The sequence below is a fragment of the Mustela nigripes genome, chromosome 7 (genome assembly GCF_022355385.1).
Source record: "Mustela nigripes isolate SB6536 chromosome 7, MUSNIG.SB6536, whole genome shotgun sequence".
Lineage (NCBI taxonomy): Eukaryota > Metazoa > Chordata > Mammalia > Carnivora > Mustelidae > Mustela > Mustela nigripes.
In genome coordinates this window covers 21,925,967-21,948,959 of record NC_081563.1, presented here as the reverse complement: position 1 = coordinate 21,948,959, position 22,993 = coordinate 21,925,967, and the positions used below count along the sequence as shown (strand labels likewise).

The window sequence follows — 22,993 nt, the reverse complement described above, 5'->3', positions numbered from 1 at the left end:
ACTCCCTGCTGAGCAAGAAGCCAGACAGATGCTTAATCTAACTGAGCTACCGAGGCATTCCAACCTTGCTTTTTCCTGAGTTGTATTTTTTTCCTTGTCTGTTATTCATTTTGTTTCAGATCCTCTATTTTTTGTAAAAATAATTCCAAATAATTTAATGTCACGTGTATCCCATATTTATCATGTGTATGTGGATACTTAAATGATAGTATGTTGTTGAATTCAGCATTTATGCAAACTCAGCACTTTGTATTAGTTCCTCTTATCCTTAAAGCAATTGGAAAAAGTAAATATTGTATGTCTATTTTCCATGAGGAACTGAGCCTGAGAGAGAATAATAACTTGTGAAAGACCACATAGATTAATATATGCCAAAACATGTGTGTTTTTTCACAATGTCACATTCCATAGTTAGGGAGGGGAAAAGAGGCTGAGTCGTTTCATGCCTGTTACCCTGCCCTGTCCAGAGATCTCATTTATGTTCATTAGGACCTATAGGCCTGACATCTTCTACCCTCAGTCTAACTTCAGTGGTTTCAGTGTTTAGATATCTAATTGTCACCTTGAATGGAACCCACCATTTTCTCCCCAAACTAGCAAATATACACCAACCCACGCCACACAATTTTCTGTTAATGGCTCCACAAATTTTTGTCATTCAGGGTCAAAACCTTGGTATTATTAATTCAAGGGAGATATTGAGCACATACAAAGATTGTGCTAGGGATGCTGGGGTATACAGTAAGTTTGATAGAGTTTCTGCTTTTGTATAGGCTTTAGGAAAGACTAACAAATGGGGAACCTACCCAAACTAGATTATGGATATTAGAGAGGACTTCTTGGAGGATGACAAAGGTGGGTGGGTATGGAGGTGTGTTTGATAGGCAAAGGCCTAGAAGAAACATAGTTTTGGAGGAATCTAAGGATGTACTGCTGAATACACTGATTTGTAGTGAAAATGGTAAGTGGGAGAGATATGTTAGAATTAGTTCAAGCATGAAGGGTCTGGTAAACTATGTTAAGGAATTTGGACTATCCGTATAGCAGGAGGAAGTATAATTAGTTCTGAATTTTAAGAGAGTCAATCTGCTCATAGTTTGGAGGATTTCTCCTTTTTCTTTCATTCCCTGAATCCAATCTGTTACTAAATCCTGTTCCTTTCTTATTGTCCCATTTGTTTATCTCTATTCCCACTGCCACCAAACCTCAGTTCCAGCCCCCTTCCCATCTCATGCTTCGATTAAGAGCCTTTTAACCAGTTAGTCTCCACTTTGTTCCTCCAATCTACACTGCACACAAAGACTAGACCAACAGTCCCAAAAAGCTACGCCAGAATAACGGTGAAGTCCAAGTCACGCATCTTGGCGATTATGACCTTCTCTACCCTATCTACCGAATATTACTACTTAAAATCGATTTCCGGGGTGCCTGGGTGGCTCAGTGGGTTAAGCCGCTGCCTTCAGGTCAGGTCATGATCTCGGGGTCCTGCGATCGAGTCCGCATCAGGCTCTCTGCTCAGTCTACTTGTGATGTCAAATAAATAAATAAATAAATCTTTAAAACATAAAATAAAATCGCTTTCCAACGAGGCCAGCCAGCTTCCTCCAAAATCCTGCTAAATTCAGTTGACATTCTTTTCTCACCCCTGCAACCTTGTAACATTATTCTCTTCTCCGAGGCATAAAGCACTTCTGGGGCATCCAGAGAACGTCCAGCAACAGCTAGTCCTCCTCTCCTTTGATTTCTTCTCACCCAACAGAGACTGTGCCAAATATTTCTGTATTGTATTAACTCGAATGATGTTACAGATTGAAGTTTTCATTTCCTTTAGTCAGAAAAAGACTCTCCTAAGGCCAGGCCAGGCATTTCATGCGCTCGGAACAAATACTAGGTTAACTTGAATAGAGCCGAATTGGGCGGGTTTGCGGAGCCTGAACGCGCGGTGGGGAGAGGGGACGGATGCCCGGGAGGATGGATCGGGAGGGCTGGGTGCCACACAAAAGAGCTACGACAAACACGCAAGAGGCCGGAGTACGGGGGCGAAGGCAGGGCGGAGTAGCGAGGGACTGCTGGTGGACAGCTACGGATGGCAAGCCCCTCGCCGGGCCGCGGGAGGATAGCCGCGGCCGTTGGTGGGCGTGACCGCGCCAGTCTCGCGGGAGCGGCGGTTGGGCGGGCCGTTGTCCCCGCGGGCGGGGCGAGTTGCTAAGGAAATGACTACCCGCAGCGCCGCGCCGCCGCGCCGGCCGGGCGGGGTCTGGAGCGGCGCCGTTTCCGCTTCCGCTCCCTCTCTGCTCCCGTCCCGTTACCGCCTCCTCGCTGGCCTCGCGCCTTTCACCGGCACCTTGTGTCGGCCGTGCAGCCGGGCCCGCTCCTGCCACGCGCGCGCCCCCGGGGCTCCGGCTCCGGCACGGGTCGCGCCCCGGTCGCCTGCCCCTGAGGCCGCCGGCCAGCCGCCGCCATGGGTGCCTACCTCTCCCAGCCCAACACGGTGAAGTGCTCCGGGGACGGGGTCGGCGCCTCGCGCCTGCCGCTGCCCTACGGCTTCTCCGCCATGCAGGGCTGGCGCGTCTCCATGGAGGTGAGGCGGGAGAGGCCCAGAGGCGGGCCGCTGCAGGGCGGGAACCTGACGGTGAAAGGGAGCGGGGTGGGGGGGGATGGGGTCATCCCCCGGGAAGGGTCCGTATCAGAAGCCTGCAGCTGCAGCTGCGGCGGCAGTTTGACCGGCGGCAGCGAGAGTGGGCCCGGGCCCGAGAGGGAACTACCGGTGCTTGGGAACCGTGTGTCGGTGGCCGGTTTGGCGGCGAGAGCTCGGCCATGTGGGGAGAGGCACCTTCCGCCCACTGACCGCCCTCTCCCAGTGCCTTCGCGCCATCCTCTCCTGCCAGCCCAGCCCTCCAGGCTCATAAACGGTGTGAGGTGTAGTGTGGGAGTGAAGATGAAACGAGGGACTGTTTATCCATTTACTTTTGCGAGGATGAGGAGAATAGACGGGCATGACTACTTTTTTTTTTTTTTCTTTTTCTTCCTTAAATGTGTGCTGTGAGAGGCCTCTTTGGACGAGGAGTTTGACAGTGAAAGAATCCTGGGCGAGCAGTCTGTTTCAAATTCTTAAACACCTAGTTGCTTGGCTCTGGACACCGAATGTTAATTTCAGAGGCTTGACCTGCCCTCCGGGAATTGTCAGTCGTTTGTATTCTCATCAGGGCCTTTTACGACCTTTGGAAAACTTCAGTAGTGTCGATCTGCCGTTATCACTCCTTTTTTTAATATGCTTGGTATTTTTTCCTCGGAATTTTTCAAAGACTTAATTCGCAATTGTCATTTGCCTGTGCTTGTTGGGGTTTATAGTTTCCTTGATTTGCACTCATTCCATCATAACTTACAAAGAACTGATTTTTTTTTTCTTTTTTAAAAAACTTCTTCTGGATAAAAGAAAAAGGGAAAATTTCTGGATAGAAAGAAGTAGAATTGGGCAAAATGGATGTGAAAGTACAAGGGAGAATAGGGGAAACCATGCAGGGAAAAAAGGGAGAAAGACGTGTGTAAGACATGTCTTTGTGAAGAGTGTTGTGAGATCTAAGAAGAAGGGCCAGGGAAATGCTCTTAATTATTTCTGGGATTAAGGGTTGATCTTCTTACTAGGTGGGCTTCAGGTAACAGCCTAATACTACTGTCTCCCTGGGGAATTTCTTCAAATCCCTCACTCCTCCCTGTGGTTGGCTCTGGAATGACAGTATAAACTTAAATAGTTTGTTCTTAGATTCAAATTTTATACCCATGATGACTTTAAACTGTTCTGTCATTAGGTATAGCATTTCAAGAATGAGGGGAATCCTATAGCTCATCTCATCTAGTTTGGCTCCCTCATTTTATAGCGGGGAAATGGAGGCCCAGAAAGGTTAGGACACTTGAGCCTTGGTGGAAAGAATCTGTGGGATGAAGTTGTTCGAGAGACAGTTGCTGAACACTGTTATCATAGTGTGTCAACCTGAAGTATAGCATTCATATTTCAGTGGGGTGCTCAGTATTGAGCTTACTGGGTGTTTGGTAAATGTAATTGAGTGTTGGAAATATCTGGATTGAGCTTCAAAAGAAAAACCTTAATAATGGGCTGGGCTTTGGGTTAGTTGCTAGTTTGGAGATTTCATTTCTATGGCATTTTCTGTTAGTATTGTAAGATTTGAGGTGACTCATCTCACAGTAAGGCTTATCCTTCAGGTTTCTCATTCCTTATTTTCTAGTTTCTTCTCTGCTGTGGTTTTTCTAGGGTTTTTGTTTGTTTTATTTTGTTTTGTTTTTTGGTACTTTTCTTTCTAGTTTTCTTTAGTGAGTTGTTTGGATATTTAGTTTTCCAAGTTGTTTGCCTGGTGATTCTGTTCTGTTTGCTTCTCTGCGGGGTATTTCCCTTTATTTTTGGTTTCTCCTTTGGTAATTAGAAAATGACCCCCCCCATCAGCAGCTGTTTGGTTTGTAGAAATCTTGTTAGAATATTTCTTAGATCCTCATCTTCCTCCTGAGAGGTAACCAGTTTGGGTTTTAAAATCTTCCTGTTATGCTCTTTCTCAATTTACCTTTGTTTGAATGGTTATCTTTAATCAAATCCTCTTGAAGTCCTGCCTGGGATCCTTTTCTGCTGCATCAGTACTTTTCCTTCTGGCTTTGTTTCCTTTCTCTACAAACTATAACATACTCTCCTTGCTATGGCAAGACCATAACTATGACTTGTAGGCTCTTGAGTGAATCTTACCTTTTAAGAAAGTATACACACCTGTTCCTCTTAATCCTTAGGACTCAATCCCACCTATTTATTAAGTCTGTTGACCTTATTTGCTTGGTCCTAATGATTCCTTTGAGGTAAGTTTGTGTCAAAAGACATTACAGAGGTTGCTAAAATCCTAATTGTTGCATAGATTCAGCCTTAGTACTATTTTACCCCTTCTCTTGAGGCAAGGATGGCAACTATCAATAGCTGGCATTTTATACTTTCTGCCTCTCCAGCCCCTCTTGCTGTGGAACCAGGGTGTTTTGAGGAGGGGTAAACAAAATACTACAGTTGATGTTCCCTTCCCTTCTTCCTTCTCCATGGTTTGGAGGGACCCTCAAGCTGGTTGAGGTATGTATTTTGTGGGTTAACAGGTAGGTTGTGGAAGCGTGCCTGAGAAATATATATGGAAAGGCTCAGAGTTTTTGGTGGCTAATGAGAAGTCCAATCTGAAAATAGTTTTAGTTGATGTAGTCTTAAAGGGACATGGATACTTTTAGTTTTGGGTTATGAGTTTCTCTGGAAGTGATAAAACTGCTTTCTTTGGGGAGTTAGTTTCTTTTTGTTTTTTTAATTCTGTGAATTATATTTGCCTTCTTTAAAAGGCAGTATCAGTACCAAGAGTATAATTTTGAGTAGGCTAGCTGTTTACTGCCATAAGAAGCTGGCTTATTAATGGTCATAAAGGGTCATCTAGAATTGAATGAAGATAATGTTAGGCAGAACATTCTTAAGAGACCTACAGGACAGTTTTAGTCATTATGTTAACGGAGCAGAATATAAAATGGGATATACTACAAGCATTGTGTGGGGTTCCCCTTAAAAGAGGGTATCTGAAGGCTGAAGAACATTTTTTGTCCGATCCTCAGATTAATGCCTCATCTCTATGTCTTAAAGCACTTTTTACTTACTGAACCAGATCAGAATTCCTTTGTCCAGGATGCAGTTAAGCAACTTCTATAAAAGCGCATTCTTTTCATTTGATTAGCATGCAGTACCTATTCACAATTCAGAAATAGTATGAAATGATATGAGATGTATATCCATGAATATGGAGAAATTGTTTTCTATTTTACTATTCCTTTATAAGTTCTTACACAAATGGAAGTTAAAATCAGAACTTATTCTGTAAGATTTCAAGAATATTTTACATAAATTATTTCTATTGCCCAATCCTATAGCAGATGTTGCTACTGCTTCTCCATCCTGACCCTCTATTGGGTTATATCATCTTGGAATTGTACTTTGAGAGGTAAGGTAAGGAACTGTACTTTGAATTTGAGTATAGAAGTTTCACAGATCTGATCAGTAGTTCTTGCCATAGTAAGCGGTTTTTTAAAATTATTTATTTATTTTTAAAGAGAGAGAGATCACAAGTAGGCAGAGAAGTGGGCAGAGAGAAAGAGGGGAAGCAGGCTCCCTGCTGTGCAGAGAGCCTGATGTGGGGCTCGATCCCAGGACCCTGAGATCATGACCTGAGCCTAAGGGAGAGGTTTAACCCACTGAGCCACCCAGGCGCGCCTGTAAGCTGTTTTAAAATTATGCTGTCTGAAAGCATAAATCTTTAGAACTTATCTTAAGGCATCGCTAATATATAATGACATGCTTTAAACTGAGTACTGAGTTCAGAGGAGTTGTTTTCTGTTTCCCTTTAGATCCTGTCCAGAGATGGAGTCTATCAACTTTTAATCACATATAGTACCTAAAAATGTATATACAGATTTCTTACTAAACAATTTTGAGATATAGTTCATATACCATATCCATTTAAAGCATACATTTCAGTGGCTAAAATACTCAGAGTTGTACAGCCATCACCACTATAGTTTTAGAACTGTTTTATCACTGAAGAAAAAAACCTATAACCATTACCAGTCACTCTGTACCTCCCCTCCTCTAACCCCTTGCAACCACCAATTTATATTATATCTGTATGGATTTGCCTATCTTTAACATTTTATAAAAATGTCACCTTTTATGTCTGCCTTCTTTTACTAAACAATATTTTTCTTTTTTTTTTTTTTTAAGATTTTATTTGTTTGAGAGAGAGCATGACAGGGACCCCCCCGCCACGTTGGTTTCGATCCCAGGACCCCGAAATCATAACATATGCTGAAGGCAGGGCTTAACTAACTGAGCCACCCAGGCTCCCATCTAAACAGTAGTTCTAAGAGTCACCATGAATTCTTTTAGATGGCTGAATAGTATTCCATTTTTTTTTTTTTTTTTTAGATTTTATTTATTTATTTGACAGACAGAAATCACAAGTAGTCAGAGAGGCAGACAGAGAGGGTGGGGGAAGCAGGCTCCCCGCCAAGCAGAGAGCCCGATGTGGGGCTGGATCTCAGGACCCTGAGACCACAACCCGAGACGAAGGCAGAGAGGCTTTAACCCACTGAGCCACCCAGGCGCCCATAGTATTCCATTTTATGGCTATTTTGTTTATCCATTCATCAGTTAATGGATATTTAGATTTCCACATTTTGGCCATGATGAATAATGATGCTAAGAACGTCCATTTATAAATTTTTATGTGGAAATAAGTTTTTATTTCTCTTGAATATGTTGTAGGAGTGGAATTGCTGGGTCATATAGTAACTCCATGTTTAACATTTTGAGGAGCTACCTAACTGTTTTTCAAAGTGGTCTTACCATTTTGATTCTTACCAGCAATATATGAGGGTGTCAGTTTCTCTACAGCCTCCCCTTTTTATTATAGCCATTTTAGTGGGTGTGAAATGGTAGCTCACTGTGGTTCTTTTTTTTTTTTTAATTTAAATTTTTTATTTATTTGTCAGAGAGAGAGAGAGAAAGCACAAGCAGGCAGAGTGGCTGGCAAAGGCAGAGAGAAGCAGGCTCCTTGCTCAGCAGGGAGCCTGATGTGGGACTCGATCCCAGGACTCTAGGACTCTGGGATCATGAGGGATGATGACCCGAGCTGACGGCAGCAGCTAACCAACTGAGCCACCCAGGCATTCCCTCACTGTGGTTTTGATTGTATTTCCTTGGTGCCTTATGTTTCACCATCTTTTCTTGAGTTAATTGCCACTTACAGATCTTTGAAGAAATGTCTGTTTGGATCTTTTGTCTGTTTGTATTGGGTTGTCTCCCCCCCCCCCCTTTTTTGTCTTTTTATTGAGATGTAAGGGTTTTTTATATATTTTGGATAAAAGTCCTTTATCAGATATGATTTACAAATATTTTCACCTATTCTGTGGGGTACCTTTTTGCTTTCTTGTCCTTTGAAGCACAAAGATTTTGAATTTTGTTGAAGTCCAGTTTCTCTATTAAGAGTTTTATAGTTTTAGCTCTCATAGCCATTGTGGGTTAATTTTTGTGAATGGTGTAAGAAAGAGCTCCAATTTCATACTTTCACATGTGGATATCTACTTGTCCCAAAACCATTTGTTAAAAAGCCTATTCCCACTCACAAATTATCTTGGCATCATTGTTAAGATCATTTGACTATAAATAATGAGGGTTTATTTCTGGACTCCTTCCATTCCCATTGATCTGTGTACTTACGGCTCTGCTAGTACCACACTGTCTTGGTTACCATTAGCTTTGTGGTAAGTTTTGAAATTAGGAAGTGTGAGTTTTCCAGCTTTGTTCTTTTTCTTATTTCTCCTTTTCTGGGTCCCTTGCATTTCCATATGAATTTAGGATCAGCTTGTCAATTTCTGTGCAAAAGGCACTTGGAATTTTGATAGGGATTGTGCTGAATCTGTAGATCTAGTTGAGTGTTGCTATCTTTAACAATACTAAGTCTGTAGTTTTCTTGTGATGTCTTTGGTTTAAGTATCAGGATAATATTGGCCTCAGAATCATTTGGGAAGTGTTGCTTCCTCTTCTATACATTGGAAGAGTTTGTGAAGAATTGGTATTATTCTCTTTAAAATGCTTGGTAAAACTTACCATTGAAGCCATCTGAGACAGGTCTTTTCTTTATGGGAGGTTGTATGTGTGTGTATGTTTTATTTTATGTTAAGTTGTGGTAAAATACACATAACATAAAATCTTCCATCTTCACCATTTTGAAATCTACAGTTCGGTGCATTCATACTGTTGGGCGACCAATTGCCAGAAATATTTTCATCTTGCAGAATTGAAACCCTATACCAGTTAAACAGCTCTCCATTCTGCCTGCCCTCTGCCCCTACCCCCTGGCAACCATTCTATTTCCTATTTCTATGAATTTGACTACCGCAAGGTAACTCCTAGAAAGACACATTTGTCATTTAGTGACTGGCTTCTTTCACTTAGCATAGTATTCTCGAGGTTCATCCATGTTATAGCATGTGTCAGAATTTCCTTCCTTTTTAAGGCTGAATAGTATCCATTGTATGACTATACCACATTTTATTTACCCATTCATCTGTTGATGGACTCTTAGGTTGTTTCTTCCTTTTGTGTATTGTGGATAAAGTTGCTGTGAACACGGGTATAAAAATATATCTTCAAGACCCTGCTCCTAAGTCCGAGACTGAGGTGTCTGCTGAGGGCCCACTTTCTGGTTCATAGATGTCTGCCTTCTAGTTCTATTTTCAAGACAAGGGAGCTATTTGAAGTCGCTTTTATAAGGGCACAATCTCACTCATAACCTAATTACTTCCCAAACACCCACCTCCAAATATGTCATGTTGGGGATTACATTTCAACATATGAATATTGGGAGACACAAAATATTCTATAGCATTGAGGTAATACATGCATGTAATTTTAAAAGATAGTAATACATGACTTTTTAAAATAAAAAATATAGTTCCTTCCCAACCACCTTCAAACTTTTTGTCTTGGTTTATAAAGATTTAGATAAGTTTATGTATATAAATATAAATGGTTGATCATCCAGTAACACAGGAACATTTGTGAATGTATTTATAATCTTAGGAGATTGACATCAGGCAGGATAACCAGGATTTTATTAAAATAGATCCATTGGTTGCCTAGAAGATCTGAAGGTTCTGTATGATACGTGATTTTAAGTAAGGCAAGGCCTAAGGTCCCTGACTCAGGTGACCTATGTGTTCTGAGTCATGTCCTTCAGACTATCAGCTGTTAGTGTGTTACGATACATGTCTAGGTTTAGGATAGGAAATGAGAGAGGAGGCATCTGTAAGGTATTTGTCCTGAGGCAGCTGGAAACTCACCATCATAAACAAACATGGAGTCCTACTATATTGCAGAACATAGTTTTAGGCCCCAAAGCTGTAAAGAAGTTTTTTCTGGTTTACGATAGAGTTTTGGACCTAAGACTCTTTCCCTCATGGAATGCTGGATAGCAATACAAGACAGTATATGCTGAGTAACCATATTATTGGTAGAGACAGTAAATATTAAAAGAGTTTGGAGAGAGGAATGATCATAGAGTTTTGGTGTGATCGAGAAAAACTCCTTTTTTTTTTTTTAAAGATTTATTTATTTATTTGACAGAGATCACAAGTAGGCAGGCAGGCAGAGAGAAGGGGAAGCAGGCTCCCTGCTGAGAGAGCCTGATGCGGGGCTCCATCCCAGGACGCTGAGATCATGACTTGAACCGATGGCAGAGGCTTTAACCCACTGAGCCACCCAGGCACACTGAGAAAGAATTCTTGGAGATGGTGAGACTAACTGGACCTTAAGGAGAGAGTATAAATGGGGACAAAAGGAGAGGAGGAAAGAGGAAGGAGAAGAATGAGAATGAGAAGGATATCGGAGGGAGGGATATGAGGAAGGACTCGTGAGGCCTGCTTTCTACTCTGCTGGGGTGACGTGGTCAGTGTTGAGTGGAGTAGTTTCTTTTGGGGAATGGTATGAAAATTAAGAGATTAGTTTATAGAGATGGGTAGGAATGATGATTGAGTGCTTTAAATTGCCTGTAAGTTGTGTGGAATTAATTTTTTTTTTTTTTTAGATTTCATTTATTGATTTGACAGACAGAGATCACAGGGAGGCAAAGAGGCAGGCAGAGAAAGGAGGAAGCAGGCTCCCCGCTGAGGAAAGAGCCCGATATGGGGCTTGATCCCAGGACCCTGGGACCATGACCCGAGCCGAAGGCAGAGGCTTTAACCCACTGAGCCACCCAGGTGCCCCTGTGTGGAATTAATCTTATATCCAGTAGAATTCATGGAAGTTTTTAGCAATAAAGTGTTATATTGGGAAGGATAATCTGGCATCTGAATGTATGTAGGCTGGATTACAGGGGCAGAGAGTAGAAACAGGAAGGAGATAAAATGCTAGTAAGAGTAAAGTAATCCAGGAACAAAGTTATAAGGGAAAAGTTAGTAGGACTTGGTGATTGGATGGTAGAAGAGACCCAGAAAGTAAAGGTAAACTGATACTAAGTGTTGCCTGGGAAAGTTAAGATTCCAAGATTAGAAATAAGACCTACAGGGGAAGTTCTGATTTTTTTTGAAGACTGCTGAGTTTCTATTTACATATGTTAAGTTTGAAATGAAGGGACATCCTGTAGAAACAGGCGACTGGAACTTCACAGAGCCCAAGAGAACTTTCAAGAAAGCTGACATGGTTTTCACTATTTAATTATGTACAGTATTTGGGAAAAAATGAAGCCTGCCAAATGGCTATTTGGGTTGCTATCACAGTTATTGCCTGCTCTGTGAAGTAAAATCTCGAAGGAAAAGATTTTGAGATTAGAAGTTTAAGAGGAAAATAAATCTAAAAAAAAAAAAAGAGATGATTTTAACCAGTTTCCAATAAATGGTTTAATACAGGTTTTGTTGAATAAAAAGAAGAAAAGAGGAGCAACAATGCTTTGGAGGCAAAAATGAAGGAGAGGTTGGGTAAACCGGTAGAGAAATTTTGAGGTAGAATAGAGACGATGAGGTAGTTCTTGAAATATGACCTTGATCTAAGTAAAGTAAGAGGTTAGCTCATCTGCTAAGAGTGAAAGAAGAGCATTGAGAACTTGAACAATGTGGGAAAGGTTTGTGACTGACTGGTGAATATATTTAAGCACCAATGCAGAACACGTGAGAAAAATGCTGAATGGGATTAGGGTGCACAATCAACATGAGTTCATGACATTTTATAACTAGCAGTACTTAGTGGCTCTGATTCAGGGGCAAAGAAAGCAGTTGGTCGGGTTATACGAGGTTGGATGAGTTTTTCTAGATTGCTAAGAGACAGTGTTGAAATACTTGGCTCTGGCTCAGAAAGGTCAAGAGAGAAAGAAAAGCAAGGGTAAAGGTAGGTAGGCTCTGAACAGAGATGCAAAGGGGGAAACTAAAGTGCTTAGAGAGGGTAGAACAGTTCCAAATCAGAAAATAGATGAGGGCCTTACCAGAAGTGAAAGAAAAGGTAGTGTGAAGTAGTTCTAAGAACTGAGACCTCAAGATAGAAGATGAATCTTTATAGTAGGCATTCCTCTTTGAGAATAAGAATAGGGAAGAAAAATGTGAGGTAGAATCTGTTACCAGAACAGAATATACATTTGCTGAATTCCCACTTACAAGGAGTTTTACGTATTTTGCAACTATTGCATCACAATACTTCTGTGGTGATAAGGGTAAATATGGTAGCTATTCCTGTTCCATATTATAGGAGAGAAAATGGAGGCACACCAAGAGGTAGCTGGCCAGAAATCCTGCAGTATATCATAGCATGGCCACTTGAGGGCAGTTCATAGGTTCATTTTGTCGTCATTATCATTCAAACCAGAACAATATGGCATATTGTACAAAAAGTTATAAAGTAAAAAAAAAATAGAGGGGCGCCTGGGTGGCTCAGTGGGTTAAAGCCTCTGCTTTCGGCTCAGGTCATGATCCCAGGGTCCTGGGATCGAGCCCCGCATCGGGCTCTCTGCTCAGCAGGAAGCCTGTTTCCTCCTCTCTCTCTGCCTGCTTCTCTGCCTACTTGTGATCTCTGTCTGTCAAATAAATAAATAAAATATTTAAAAAAAAAAAAAAAATAGAAAAAAATTATTACGCCATTCTTATTCTCGACCCAGACTTCTCTACCCAGACTTCTAGGAAATATATATAGGTGCTTTTATTTTTTTCTCCTTTTATCACTTAATATATTGTGAACCTATTTCCAAATGAACACATTCATTTCATTTTTAAAAATATTTTTTATTTTTTTTAAAGATTTTATTTATTTGAGAGAGGCAAGACGGGTGAGGGGAGCATGAGCAGGTGGAGTGACAGAGGGAGAGAGAGAAATTCCCCATAGAGCAGGGAGCCTTGATCCCAAGACCCTGAGATCATGACCTGAGCTGAAGGCAGACTTGTTTAACCAACTGAGCCACCCAGGCATCCCCTACATGCTCATTTTTAATAGTTGCGTTCTGTTGGAGGGATGTATCCCTTGTAATTTAATTTTTTCATGGAAATTAGGGTGTTCATAATTGTTCTTTAGTATAAATAATGCTATAGTGATCTTTTTTTTTTTAAGATTTTATTTATTTATTTGAAACAGAGAGAGGGAGAGACAGCGAGAGAGGGAACACAAGCAGGGGGAGTGGGAGAGGGAGAAAGCAGGCTTCCTACTGAGCAGGGAGCCCAATGTTGGGCTTGATTCCAGTCATGACCTGAGCTGAAGGTAGACACCTAACTGACTGAGCCACCCAGGCACCACTATGGTGATCATTTTTTTTTTTAAGATTTTATTTATTTATTTGATAGAGATCACAAGTAGGCAGAGAGGCAGGCAGAGAGAGAGGAGGAAGCAGGCTCCCTGCAGAGCAGTTAGCCCGATGTGGGGCTCAATCCCAGGACCCTGGGATCATGACCTAAGCTGAAGGCAGAGGCTTTAACCCACTGAGCCACCCAGGCGCCCCTATAGTGACCATTCTTATATGTATCCTTGTACCCTTTTCTTATTACTCTTCCATAAAATAAACTTTTGGAAGTCCAGTTACTAAATCAAAGGGCATGTGCATTTGAAATTTTGATATATTACCAAATTGTGTTCCAGGCAGGCTATACTAATTTATATTCTTGTTGGTCAGGATATGAGGATGTGTTTTTACTTCACTCTTATTACCCTTGGTTATTATTAATCTTCATTATTCTAATTTGCACAAAAGATATTTCCTTGTTTTTAATCACTTTTCTGTTTTTTCAAAAGTTCATATGAAGCTAGATCTGCTTCACATCACATGCTTTTGTGAGAAACAGATGAGGAAGTCAAAAAAGATGATTTGAATAGAGGTGTGGGTTCAAAAGAGACAGTACAGTTCTGATTTAGAGTGGTACTGCAGGACAGAGAATGATTGTCCTGTTCCATTAGGAAGGAGTGGACAAGTAGACTGCTTTTCCCTCCCCTACAAAAAGTGGAATTAGTTGGACCAGTTTCTCAAATTCTGGTGATACATTGAGTCTTTTAAAAATATTTAATTTACTTTCTGGGCACCTGGGTGGCTAAGTGGGTTGAGCCTCTGCCTTCAGCTCAGGTCATGATCCCAGGATCCTGGGATTGAGTCCCGCATCGGGTTCTCTGCTCGGCAGGGATCCTGCTTCCCCTTTCTCTCTGCCTGCCTCTCTGCCTACTTGTGATCTCTGTCTGTCAAATAAATAAATAAAATCTTTAAAAAATATATTTAATTTACTTTTGAGGAAACTGAACATTCCTATGGCTCATCTCGCTCCTATCTGTCTGCACCCTCTGGTTCCCATCATGGTTTTTCTTTAGTTTTCTGTGTATCCATGTAGTATTGCAGTATGTAAAGACAAATATCTATTCCTGTGCTCCCTCTTCTTACACAAAAGCAGCTTACTAAATATGTTATTCTGTACTTTGCTTTCCTTCTGCACTTTGCTTTCCTTATTTAACAAAATATCTTGGAGCTCTTCCATGGATTTTTTTTTTTTTTTAAATGAAAGCAATACTTGTGGAACTCCAGAATTCACTAAAACAATTTTAATTTAATTTTACTTAAATGAGTACAAACATAGAACTGGGCATAAATTCCATGCCAACAAACCACACTACAAAATCGACAGAATTAAAGTCAACATTAATATGACACACTAGGGGCGCCTGGGTGGCTCAGTGGGTTAAGCCGCTGCCTTCGGCTCAGGTCATGATCTCAGAGTCCTGGGATCGAGTCCCGCATCGGGCTCTCTGCTCAGCGGAGAGCCTGCTTCCCTCTCTCTCTGCCTGCCTCTCCATCTACTTGTGATTTCTCTCTGTCAAATAAATAAATAAAATCTTTAAAAAAAAAATAATATGACACACTATTTTGCTGATCACGACTTAGGTAGTGACTGCTGAGGTACAGTTGCTAATGGCTTTAGCAAGCGTGTACCACACTGTGTCCCATGCCAATTCAGTTCCCCTGCCCCTTTTCTGTAATCCCAACTCAGTCCTCTGTTCTGCCTTTCCTTTATTCCATAGCACTATCATGTTTCTATAGGAGTTACAGCATCATGCGATAGGATTTAACTATTTGTTATGTTTATTGTATATATTCCTCGTGAAATGTAACTTTCTTTCTTTTTTTTTTTTTTAAAGATTATTTATTTATTTATTTGTCAGAGAGAGAGAGAGCGAGCGAGAGCGAGCATAGGCAGACAGAGTGGAAGGCAGAGTCAGAGGGAGAAGCAGGCTCCCTGCAGAGCAAGGAGCCTGATGTGGGACTCGATCCCAGGACACTGGGATCATGACCTGAGCCGCTGAGCCACCCAGGCGTCCCAGAATGTAACTTTCTTTATGAAGTGCAGGTCTTCATTTTATTCACTGATATATCCCAAACACTCAGAAGTGATCCTGGAACATAATGGGTACTCAAATATTTGGTGAAGGAATAACAAATGAATTCTTAGGCACATAAAGTCTGAGAACCACTGTTAGAGGATGCTGAGGCAATAGATGGTCATAAAGGCAGGCCAAAAGGTGCTGAGAGGAGAGGTAGGTCCAGTAACTCTGGCTCAGCGCGAAGGAAGGCCAGTGTGGCTGGTGGTGGAGTGATTGGAAGAGGGAGAAGACCTTTTTGGTCTACGGTGCTCTCCATGTCCTGGGGATGGGGCTCAGAGGCGATTGCTCAGAACTTTATTAGATAGGCCATTGAGGGCCCTCTGTGGCAGCCCATTAGATTCTGCGACACTTTCTCCTAGAATCAATCAGTGGGAAATACAAAATAGTTATTTTGCATTCTCTCATTTACTACCTTAAAATAGCCTTTATTTTCTAGATTTGTGTAATGAAAGCTTAGTCCTACTGCAGGGACAACAGAAGAACCATTGCGCTGATTTCCTAAGTATTTTTTTTTTTTTTAAAGATTTTATTTATCCATTTGACAGACAGATCACAAGTAGACAGAGAGGCAGGCAGAGAGAGAGAGAGAGGGAAACAGGCTCCCTGCTGAGCAGAGAGCCCGATGCTGGGCTCGATCCCAGGACCCTGAGATCATGACCTGAGCCGAAGGCAGCAGCTTAACCCACTGAGCCACCCAGGCGCCCCTGATTTCCTAAGTATTGATACAGCTAGGAAAGTTTAAATGCCTCAAAGAGGAAGGAGAACCATTAACTTACACAATGATCATCAATCAGAGTAAATAGCTGATTATATTTTTTTTTTGTTTGTAGAAAGTACCTGAAAGGGAGGTGGGGTTGTGTTCCAAGATGGGGCAGAGTAAGCTACAGCACATTCTCGCCTAGGTTCAACATCTTAGGGCCTAGCCTGGAGGTTTGCCTGGGGTGACGGAGTTTTTTTTATTAGAAGAATTTGATCAAGCCCAGCCTTCCAACCATGATGTTGCTGCAGCAGGACCTTTGCAGACTTCTCTTCAGGTGTGCTAATGCCATCAGCGATGAATGATATCTTATTTCCAGCTGGGGGTAGGAGGTGGGAAGGCTAATTACATGAGGCATTGTAAATTCCAGTTAACGAGTACTAAACACAATGTAGCTTAATAACATTATTTGTTGGGAGGATTCTTTTGTAAATATATCCTCTGCCTATCCTGAAGATAACTTACTGAGTTAAGCTTTGAGAGAAGAGAATGATTTGTTTAGATGTTGCTTTGGGGAAGTGGTGGTATAAGTGTATGTGTATATAGTTCTACAAATTTTAGTGCTTTCACTTAGGCATTTTAGGTTTCTCCTAGCAACTTGTCAGGTTGGTAATGCCCTCAGGTCTCTTTTTGCTATCTTCCCTAACATTTTCTTCCTTGAAGTTCTCTGTTTCATAGACTGGGTCTCGAAGTGACTTTAAAGATCCTTTATTCTGGTTCTTCCCATAGTTGCCACAAATCCAAAAGGTCAGGTCTAGAGTTCCAACAGCCAAACATTCTGCCATCTGGACTGAGATCTCCTAGGCCGAGGCTGCTAGACTGCAGAGGTAGTGACCTGATTCATCTCTCTCCCTTCTACCCTCTCTGCTTCCTTTCCTCCCCTCCTTCCCTCCCTTGGCCCTTTTCCTTTCTCCTTTCCCTGTACTTCTTTTCTTATTTTATCATCCCATTTTCCTTTCTTATTTCTAGGCCATGTAGGTCAGCTAGGGAAGGGTTAGTGAGATTAAGGCGTGAAGGCGATCCTTACGACTTGAGGTGCACAAGGAAGAACATCCTTTGACCTTGAGAAATGCTAATTATGCTCTCTTTTTCCTAGGATGCGCACAACTGTATTCCTGAGTTGGACAGTGAGACAGCCATGTTTTCTGTCTATGATGGACATGGAGGTAACTTTTGCAGATCATATTGGTGACATTCTTGAACACCAGTTCCAGACTTTTGGGGGCAAGAACAGGTTCTCAGTAGTTCTTTTCCCTTCCAAGGTTCTGGTCCTCAGATACCATTTCCTTCCCAGTGCTGTTTTTCTCTATTCTGCCATTCTGTTTTCATAACAGGATATTGTATTAGTTTATAATCTGACCAGGCCTTGTTTTAACCCAGAAAGCCTCTTCCTGTATTAGAATTTATTTATTTTTTTTTCCCACTGAGAACTAAGTATATATATGAGAAAAGACAAAAGGTATATTACCATAGTCCTGAAGAGTTGATGGTGACATCCATTTTCTGGCTCAGAACTTCCTAAACAGTTATCTTTCAGATAGGTTTCAGTTGTATGAGATAGTCATTTCCTCAACCCTTGGGGTTCACTCCAGTATGGCATGTAAATACTATATGACTTTGTATGTGAGAAGCAGTGCTCTGGGTGACCTTACCTTTCTTCTAGGGGAGGAAGTTGCCTTGTACTGTGCCAAATACCTTCCTGAGATCATCAAAGATCAGAAGGCCTACAAAGAAGGCAAGCTACAAAAGGTCTGTCTTTTCGTAGTGCTCCTTCTCTACTTCTGTAGGCTTGCCCTTGTTTTCCAGTCCTTGGCTTTTCCTTTCTTACTGTCAGTAAGCTGCTGCTTATTGCATTTCTTAAAGAATTCTATTCCCACTGGGCCTTTTTAGAGCTGCTTCATTATTCTCAGGTCTCTGAACTGTTTTTTATTGATATGTCAGTGTCTCCTTGTATGGTAGATCACGCTGTAATTGGCATGCCATCTTTGTACCCAGGCTGTATATAGGCAATTCATGTTGTACCCACTGTACTTTTTTCTACACTTACCTCATACTATTTGACTTATATACAGGCATTAGAAGATGCCTTCTTGGCTATTGATGCCAAACTGACCACTGAGGAAGTCATTAAGGAGCTGGCACAGATTGCAGGGCGACCCACTGAGGATGAGGATGAAAAAGAAAAAGTAGCTGATGAAGATGATGGTGAGTTTGGCATCCCTTGTTTGAGAGGAAATCAACATTTTAAAGAACTCTTCTTTAATATGTATTATTTATGTGTCAATTATAAGAGAGGATGACTTCTTAGGGACTTGGCGAGTCCTCACATTAAAGAACCCTATGTTCTATGTTCTATACTCCATGAGGTTATGGAAGGAGAAGAATTAACCTTTGACCTAGTGTCCATAATTGTAAGGATTTTTATGTACATTATCTTTTGCCATTGTGACGGGGTCTCTCTGGTTCCTGTTAATGTTTATGTGACCCTTTTTTTAAGACTTGGAACTATCATTAGCCTCAGCGCCAGTCACTAAGCCTGGGCTGTAGGCCTAAAGCTAGCGTTGTGGGCTTCTTGGGTCCTCAGCCATAATGAGGTTTCCAACTTATCAATCAAAAATGAGAATACCGTAACTAGTACTACAGTAACTAGTATTCCTTTGACTAAGAATAGGGTGAGAGACAACGACCAAAGGAAGTCTGTGCAGGCAGATAGTACTTGAGAAGGAAGCAAGGGGGTGTTCTGAGACTTGATAGGAAACTTGATAGGATCCTTGAGTGGGCAGTGGTGGGGAAGTTGAAACTCAGCCTGCAAGGGTTGTGGAAGTGGGAAGGGGGACTGATCCATGAGGAGTCTGGGGTGGGCGTGCTGATTCAGCCTCTTCTCTGCAGTGGACAATGAGGAGGCTGCGCTGCTGCATGAAGAGGCCACCATGACTATTGAAGAGCTACTGACACGCTACGGGCAGAACTGTCACAAGGGTGCTCCCCACAGCAGACCTGGAGCTGGGACAGGCGAGGAGCCAGGGTCCCAGGGCCTCAACGGGGAGGCAGGACCTGAGGACCCATCTAGGGAAACTTCTTCAGAGGAGAATGGCCCCACAGCCAAGGCTCACACCGGCCTTTCCTCCAACTCAGAACGTGGGACTGAGGCAGGACAAGGTGGCGAGCCTGGCACTCCCACTGGTGAGGCTGGGCCTTCCTGCTCTTCAGCCTCTGACAAGCTGCCTCGAGTTGCTAAGTCCAAGTTCTTTGAGGACAGTGAGGATGAGTCAGATGAGGCAGAGGAGGAAGAGGAAGACAGTGAGGTAAGGGCCTGTGGGAGCACACAGATGCTGAATCTGCAGAGAGGGCCTATTTGGTTACCATGCATATCTGTTGGCTCTTTTCCTTCTCTGTTTTTTTTAACTTTTAATTTTTTAAGTAATTTCTACATCCAACTTGGGGCTTGAACTCACAACTCCCAAGATCAAGAGTTGCATGCTGTCTCAACTAAGCCAGCCAGATACCCCACCTTCTATTTTTAGATCATCCTCCAAGACCTACTACATTCCAAGGTTTTCTTAAATTCATTATTTCCACCAACATAGGAACTGTCAGCCTTCAGACCTCTTCCTTTGTTGGTACTATAACAAATAGATCTAGTTCTAGCCTTTCAGAGTCTGTCTCAGAGAGAGAACAAGAAGGTGGTGGTGGTTAACTTTGGGTATTTGGGTATTTCCTTCTCTGGGCCACTTATTTTCTGGCTGCGTTGCCTGGAAAGTGCTTCTGGCTGAGAGCCCTGGCCTTTCCTAGGACTTCCTACTCATGAGTATTGAACGCAGCTCAGGATATTAGTTCTACCCATCTAGCTCTCTCCCCTCCCCTAAATTTTTCTGTCATGATCATACAGTTGTATCTTTCAGTGCTTTCAGAATCTTTGTTCAATCAGAGCCTCTTGGTTCTGAGTATGAGTTGGGGGGAGGGGGGCAGGGGGTCATCTCAGTCTCAGCAGCCTGGGATCATCCCTCTGGCAGGAATGCAGTGAGGAAGAGGATGGCTACAGCAGCGAAGAGGCAGAGAATGAGGAAGATGAGGATGACACTGAGGAGGCTGAAGAAGACGAGGAAGAAGAGGAGATGATGGTGCCAGGCATGGAAGGCAAGGAGGAGGTGTGTAGGGAAGGGGAGCACCAAGTCTGTAAAAGCCAAGAGGCAGATGTGATTCCCTGATAGTGATTTCAGGACAGGGAATCTCCTTGCTGCCTTAGTACTGAAGCCCTGGTATGGGGGCATTTATGCTATAAGGGGAACTAGGTCTTTAGGGAACAGTTAGCTCAGAGTAGAAAGCATGCTCTAGTCTTTGGAAAGACTAAATCCATCCCTCTCCTGTTTGTTAGTGCTCTCTTGGTGGTCCCAGTGAGAGGAGAGAGCATAAGCAAATGATCAGGGGCGCACCAATGAGGAGTTTGTGTCCAGAAGCTCCCCTGATGCTCCCTTTCTTCCTCTTAAGCCTGGCTCTGACAGCGGTACCACAGCGGTGGTGGCTCTGATACGAGGGAAGCAGTTGATTGTAGCCAATGCAGGAGACTCTCGTTGTGTGGTGTCCGAGGCTGGCAAAGCTTTGGACATGTCCTATGACCACAAACCGGAGGATGAAGTGGAGCTAGCACGCATCAAGAATGCTGGTGGCAAGGTCACCATGGATGGGCGAGTCAACGGGGGCCTCAACCTCTCCAGAGCCATTGGTAAGGGCCAGGAAAATGTGGGGAAGACTTTGGGGGTCTTATTCTCTTTCCAGACTCCCTGGTAGCAAACTTTAATCTTAATAGGCCCTTGTACCTTTTTCTAAGCCCTTTGGTATCTATGACCTTTGTCTGTAAAATGTCTCCATGAGATAGATATGGTAGCTGTCATATTTGGATGATTAAAAAAAAAAAAAAAAACAGGTTAGTGACCTACCTAAGATATAGCAAACTGAAGATAGGGCTGAAACTAGAAAAACTGGAACTCAGTTTTCCATTTACTTAGATTATGGAACTTTGTAAAGAAGGGAAATGAATGGTAATCCTTGACCAGCCTTGAGCACAAGTCTTTGGGGAGTGCTTAAACTGCTCATCAACCAGCCATTCCTTTACCTCAGGAGACCACTTCTACAAGAGAAATAAGAACTTGCCACCTGAGGAACAGATGATATCAGCCCTTCCTGACATCAAGGTCTTGACTCTCACTGACGACCACGAATTCATGGTCATTGCCTGTGATGGCATATGGTGAGTACCAGTAGAATGACCTAAAATTCCCTTATTTATGCAGCATTACTTTTCTTGTAGGGCTCTGAGCTGGTTTGGCTTTTTTATCCCTCTAACAGCTACATTCAGCACTTTTCTCAAACAGCCCTAGCATTAGAGCCTAGGCAGGCAGACATCTTGGTGTCAGAACCCCCAAGACTAAGGCAGAGCAAAAGACTGTCCTCCGTAGGTATTTACATTGGTCCTGGGGGCTATCACCTCGGTCTACATTTCCTTTCTTTTGCCTTAGTGGGACTAAAGAAGAATATATTGTTTTTGACCCCAGGAATGTGATGAGCAGCCAGGAAGTTATAGACTTTATTCAATCAAAAATCAGCCAGCGTGATGAAAATGGGGAGCTTCGGTTATTGTCCTCCATAGTGGAAGAGGTGAGTGCCTGGGCAGAGGAGAAAGGGCATCTGGTTTGCATAGCCAAGGTTTGTCTTGTGACCTGAGCTAAGACCAGAGCTGGGAAGTTATCACTAACTACTGACAGATGCTGGTCTAGAAAGTTCCATTTTCCTTCATTTCCCTGACTTATCCTCATGCCTTATGCACTAGCAGGTGGCCTGTTTTGTGACGTCTGTTGCCTCTTCTCCTCCTCCTGCCACCGTCTCAGCAGAGTCAGCCCTCTTCTGGGAGTTTAGGTTCCTAGGAAGGTGTTCAAATCCTGAAGCTGAGCTATCTCCATTGTCCCTTTTGTAGCTGCTGGATCAGTGCCTGGCACCAGACACTTCTGGAGACGGTACAGGGTGTGACAACATGACCTGCATCATTATTTGCTTCAAGCCCCGAAACACAGCAGAGCTTCAGCCAGAGAGTGGCAAGCGGAAACTGGAGGAGGTGCTCTCTTCTGAGGGGGCTGAAGAAAATGGCAACAGTGACAATAAGAAGAAGGCCAAGCGGGACTAATGGTTGTCCAGACCCCTGCCCACCTAGACTGTTTTTTGAGCCCTCTGGACCTGAGACTGAGTTTTGTCTTTTTTCCTTTAGCCTTAGCAGTGGTTATGAGGTGTGCAGGGGAGCTGGGTGGCTTTACTCAGCCCATTCCAAAGAGGGCTCTCCCTCCACACAGCAGCCTGGGAGCCTCTGCTGTCTTCCCCAGCCTCCTCCTTGCTCCTTGGGGCTCATCACCGGTTCTGTGCCTGTGCTCTGTTGTGTTGGAGGGAAGACTGGCGGTTCTGGTTTTTACTCTGTGAACTTTATTTAAGGACATTCTTTTTTATTGGCGGCTCCATGGCCCCCAGCCGCTTGCACCCGCTCTCTGTTGTACACTTTCAATCAACACTTTTTCAGACTAAAGGCCAAAACCCAATTGTGCCAGTGGTGTCCTTTTTTCAATAATGCTCTCCTGCCCGGCCCACCCAGAACTCTCTGGCCCCACATTCGACCTCTTTGGTGGTATCTACCAAGCCCCTCAGCGCACTTGTGTGCCTGTGTGTGCGTGCGTCTGTGTGTCTGTGAGCGCGCATGTGTGCGCGAGCCTGCCTCGCTCGCCAGACCTGTG

General features: G+C 42.9%; 1 protein-coding gene across 1 annotated transcript; it reads left to right on the top strand.

Moving 5' to 3' along the window:
- Positions 1-2,243: 2,243 nt before the first annotated feature.
- Positions 2,244-22,801, top strand: PPM1G (protein phosphatase, Mg2+/Mn2+ dependent 1G). Its single transcript, XM_059405333.1, has 10 exons — positions 2,244-2,581; positions 17,317-17,386; positions 17,884-17,969; positions 18,293-18,425; positions 19,110-19,525; positions 20,234-20,368; positions 20,709-20,943; positions 21,339-21,468; positions 21,773-21,875; positions 22,192-22,801. The coding sequence occupies exons 1-10, from the start codon at positions 2,462-2,464 to the stop codon at positions 22,396-22,398; spliced, it is 1,635 nt and encodes a 544-aa protein (XP_059261316.1). The 5' UTR covers positions 2,244-2,461; the 3' UTR covers positions 22,399-22,801.
- The last annotated feature ends 192 nt before the right edge of the window (positions 22,802-22,993 follow it).

Bases quoted from the DNA above. Each gene is read 5' to 3' on its own strand.
- PPM1G (XM_059405333.1), top strand. From the start codon at position 2,462: ATGGGTGCCTACCTCTCCCAGCCCAACACGGTGAAGTGCTCCGGGGAC. The intron at 18,426-19,109 runs GTGAGTTTGGCA...TCTTCTCTGCAG, and splicing joins AGTAGCTGATGAAGATGATG to TGGACAATGAGGAGGCTGCG. The intron at 20,944-21,338 runs GTAAGGGCCAGG...CCTTTACCTCAG, and splicing joins CAACCTCTCCAGAGCCATTG to GAGACCACTTCTACAAGAGA.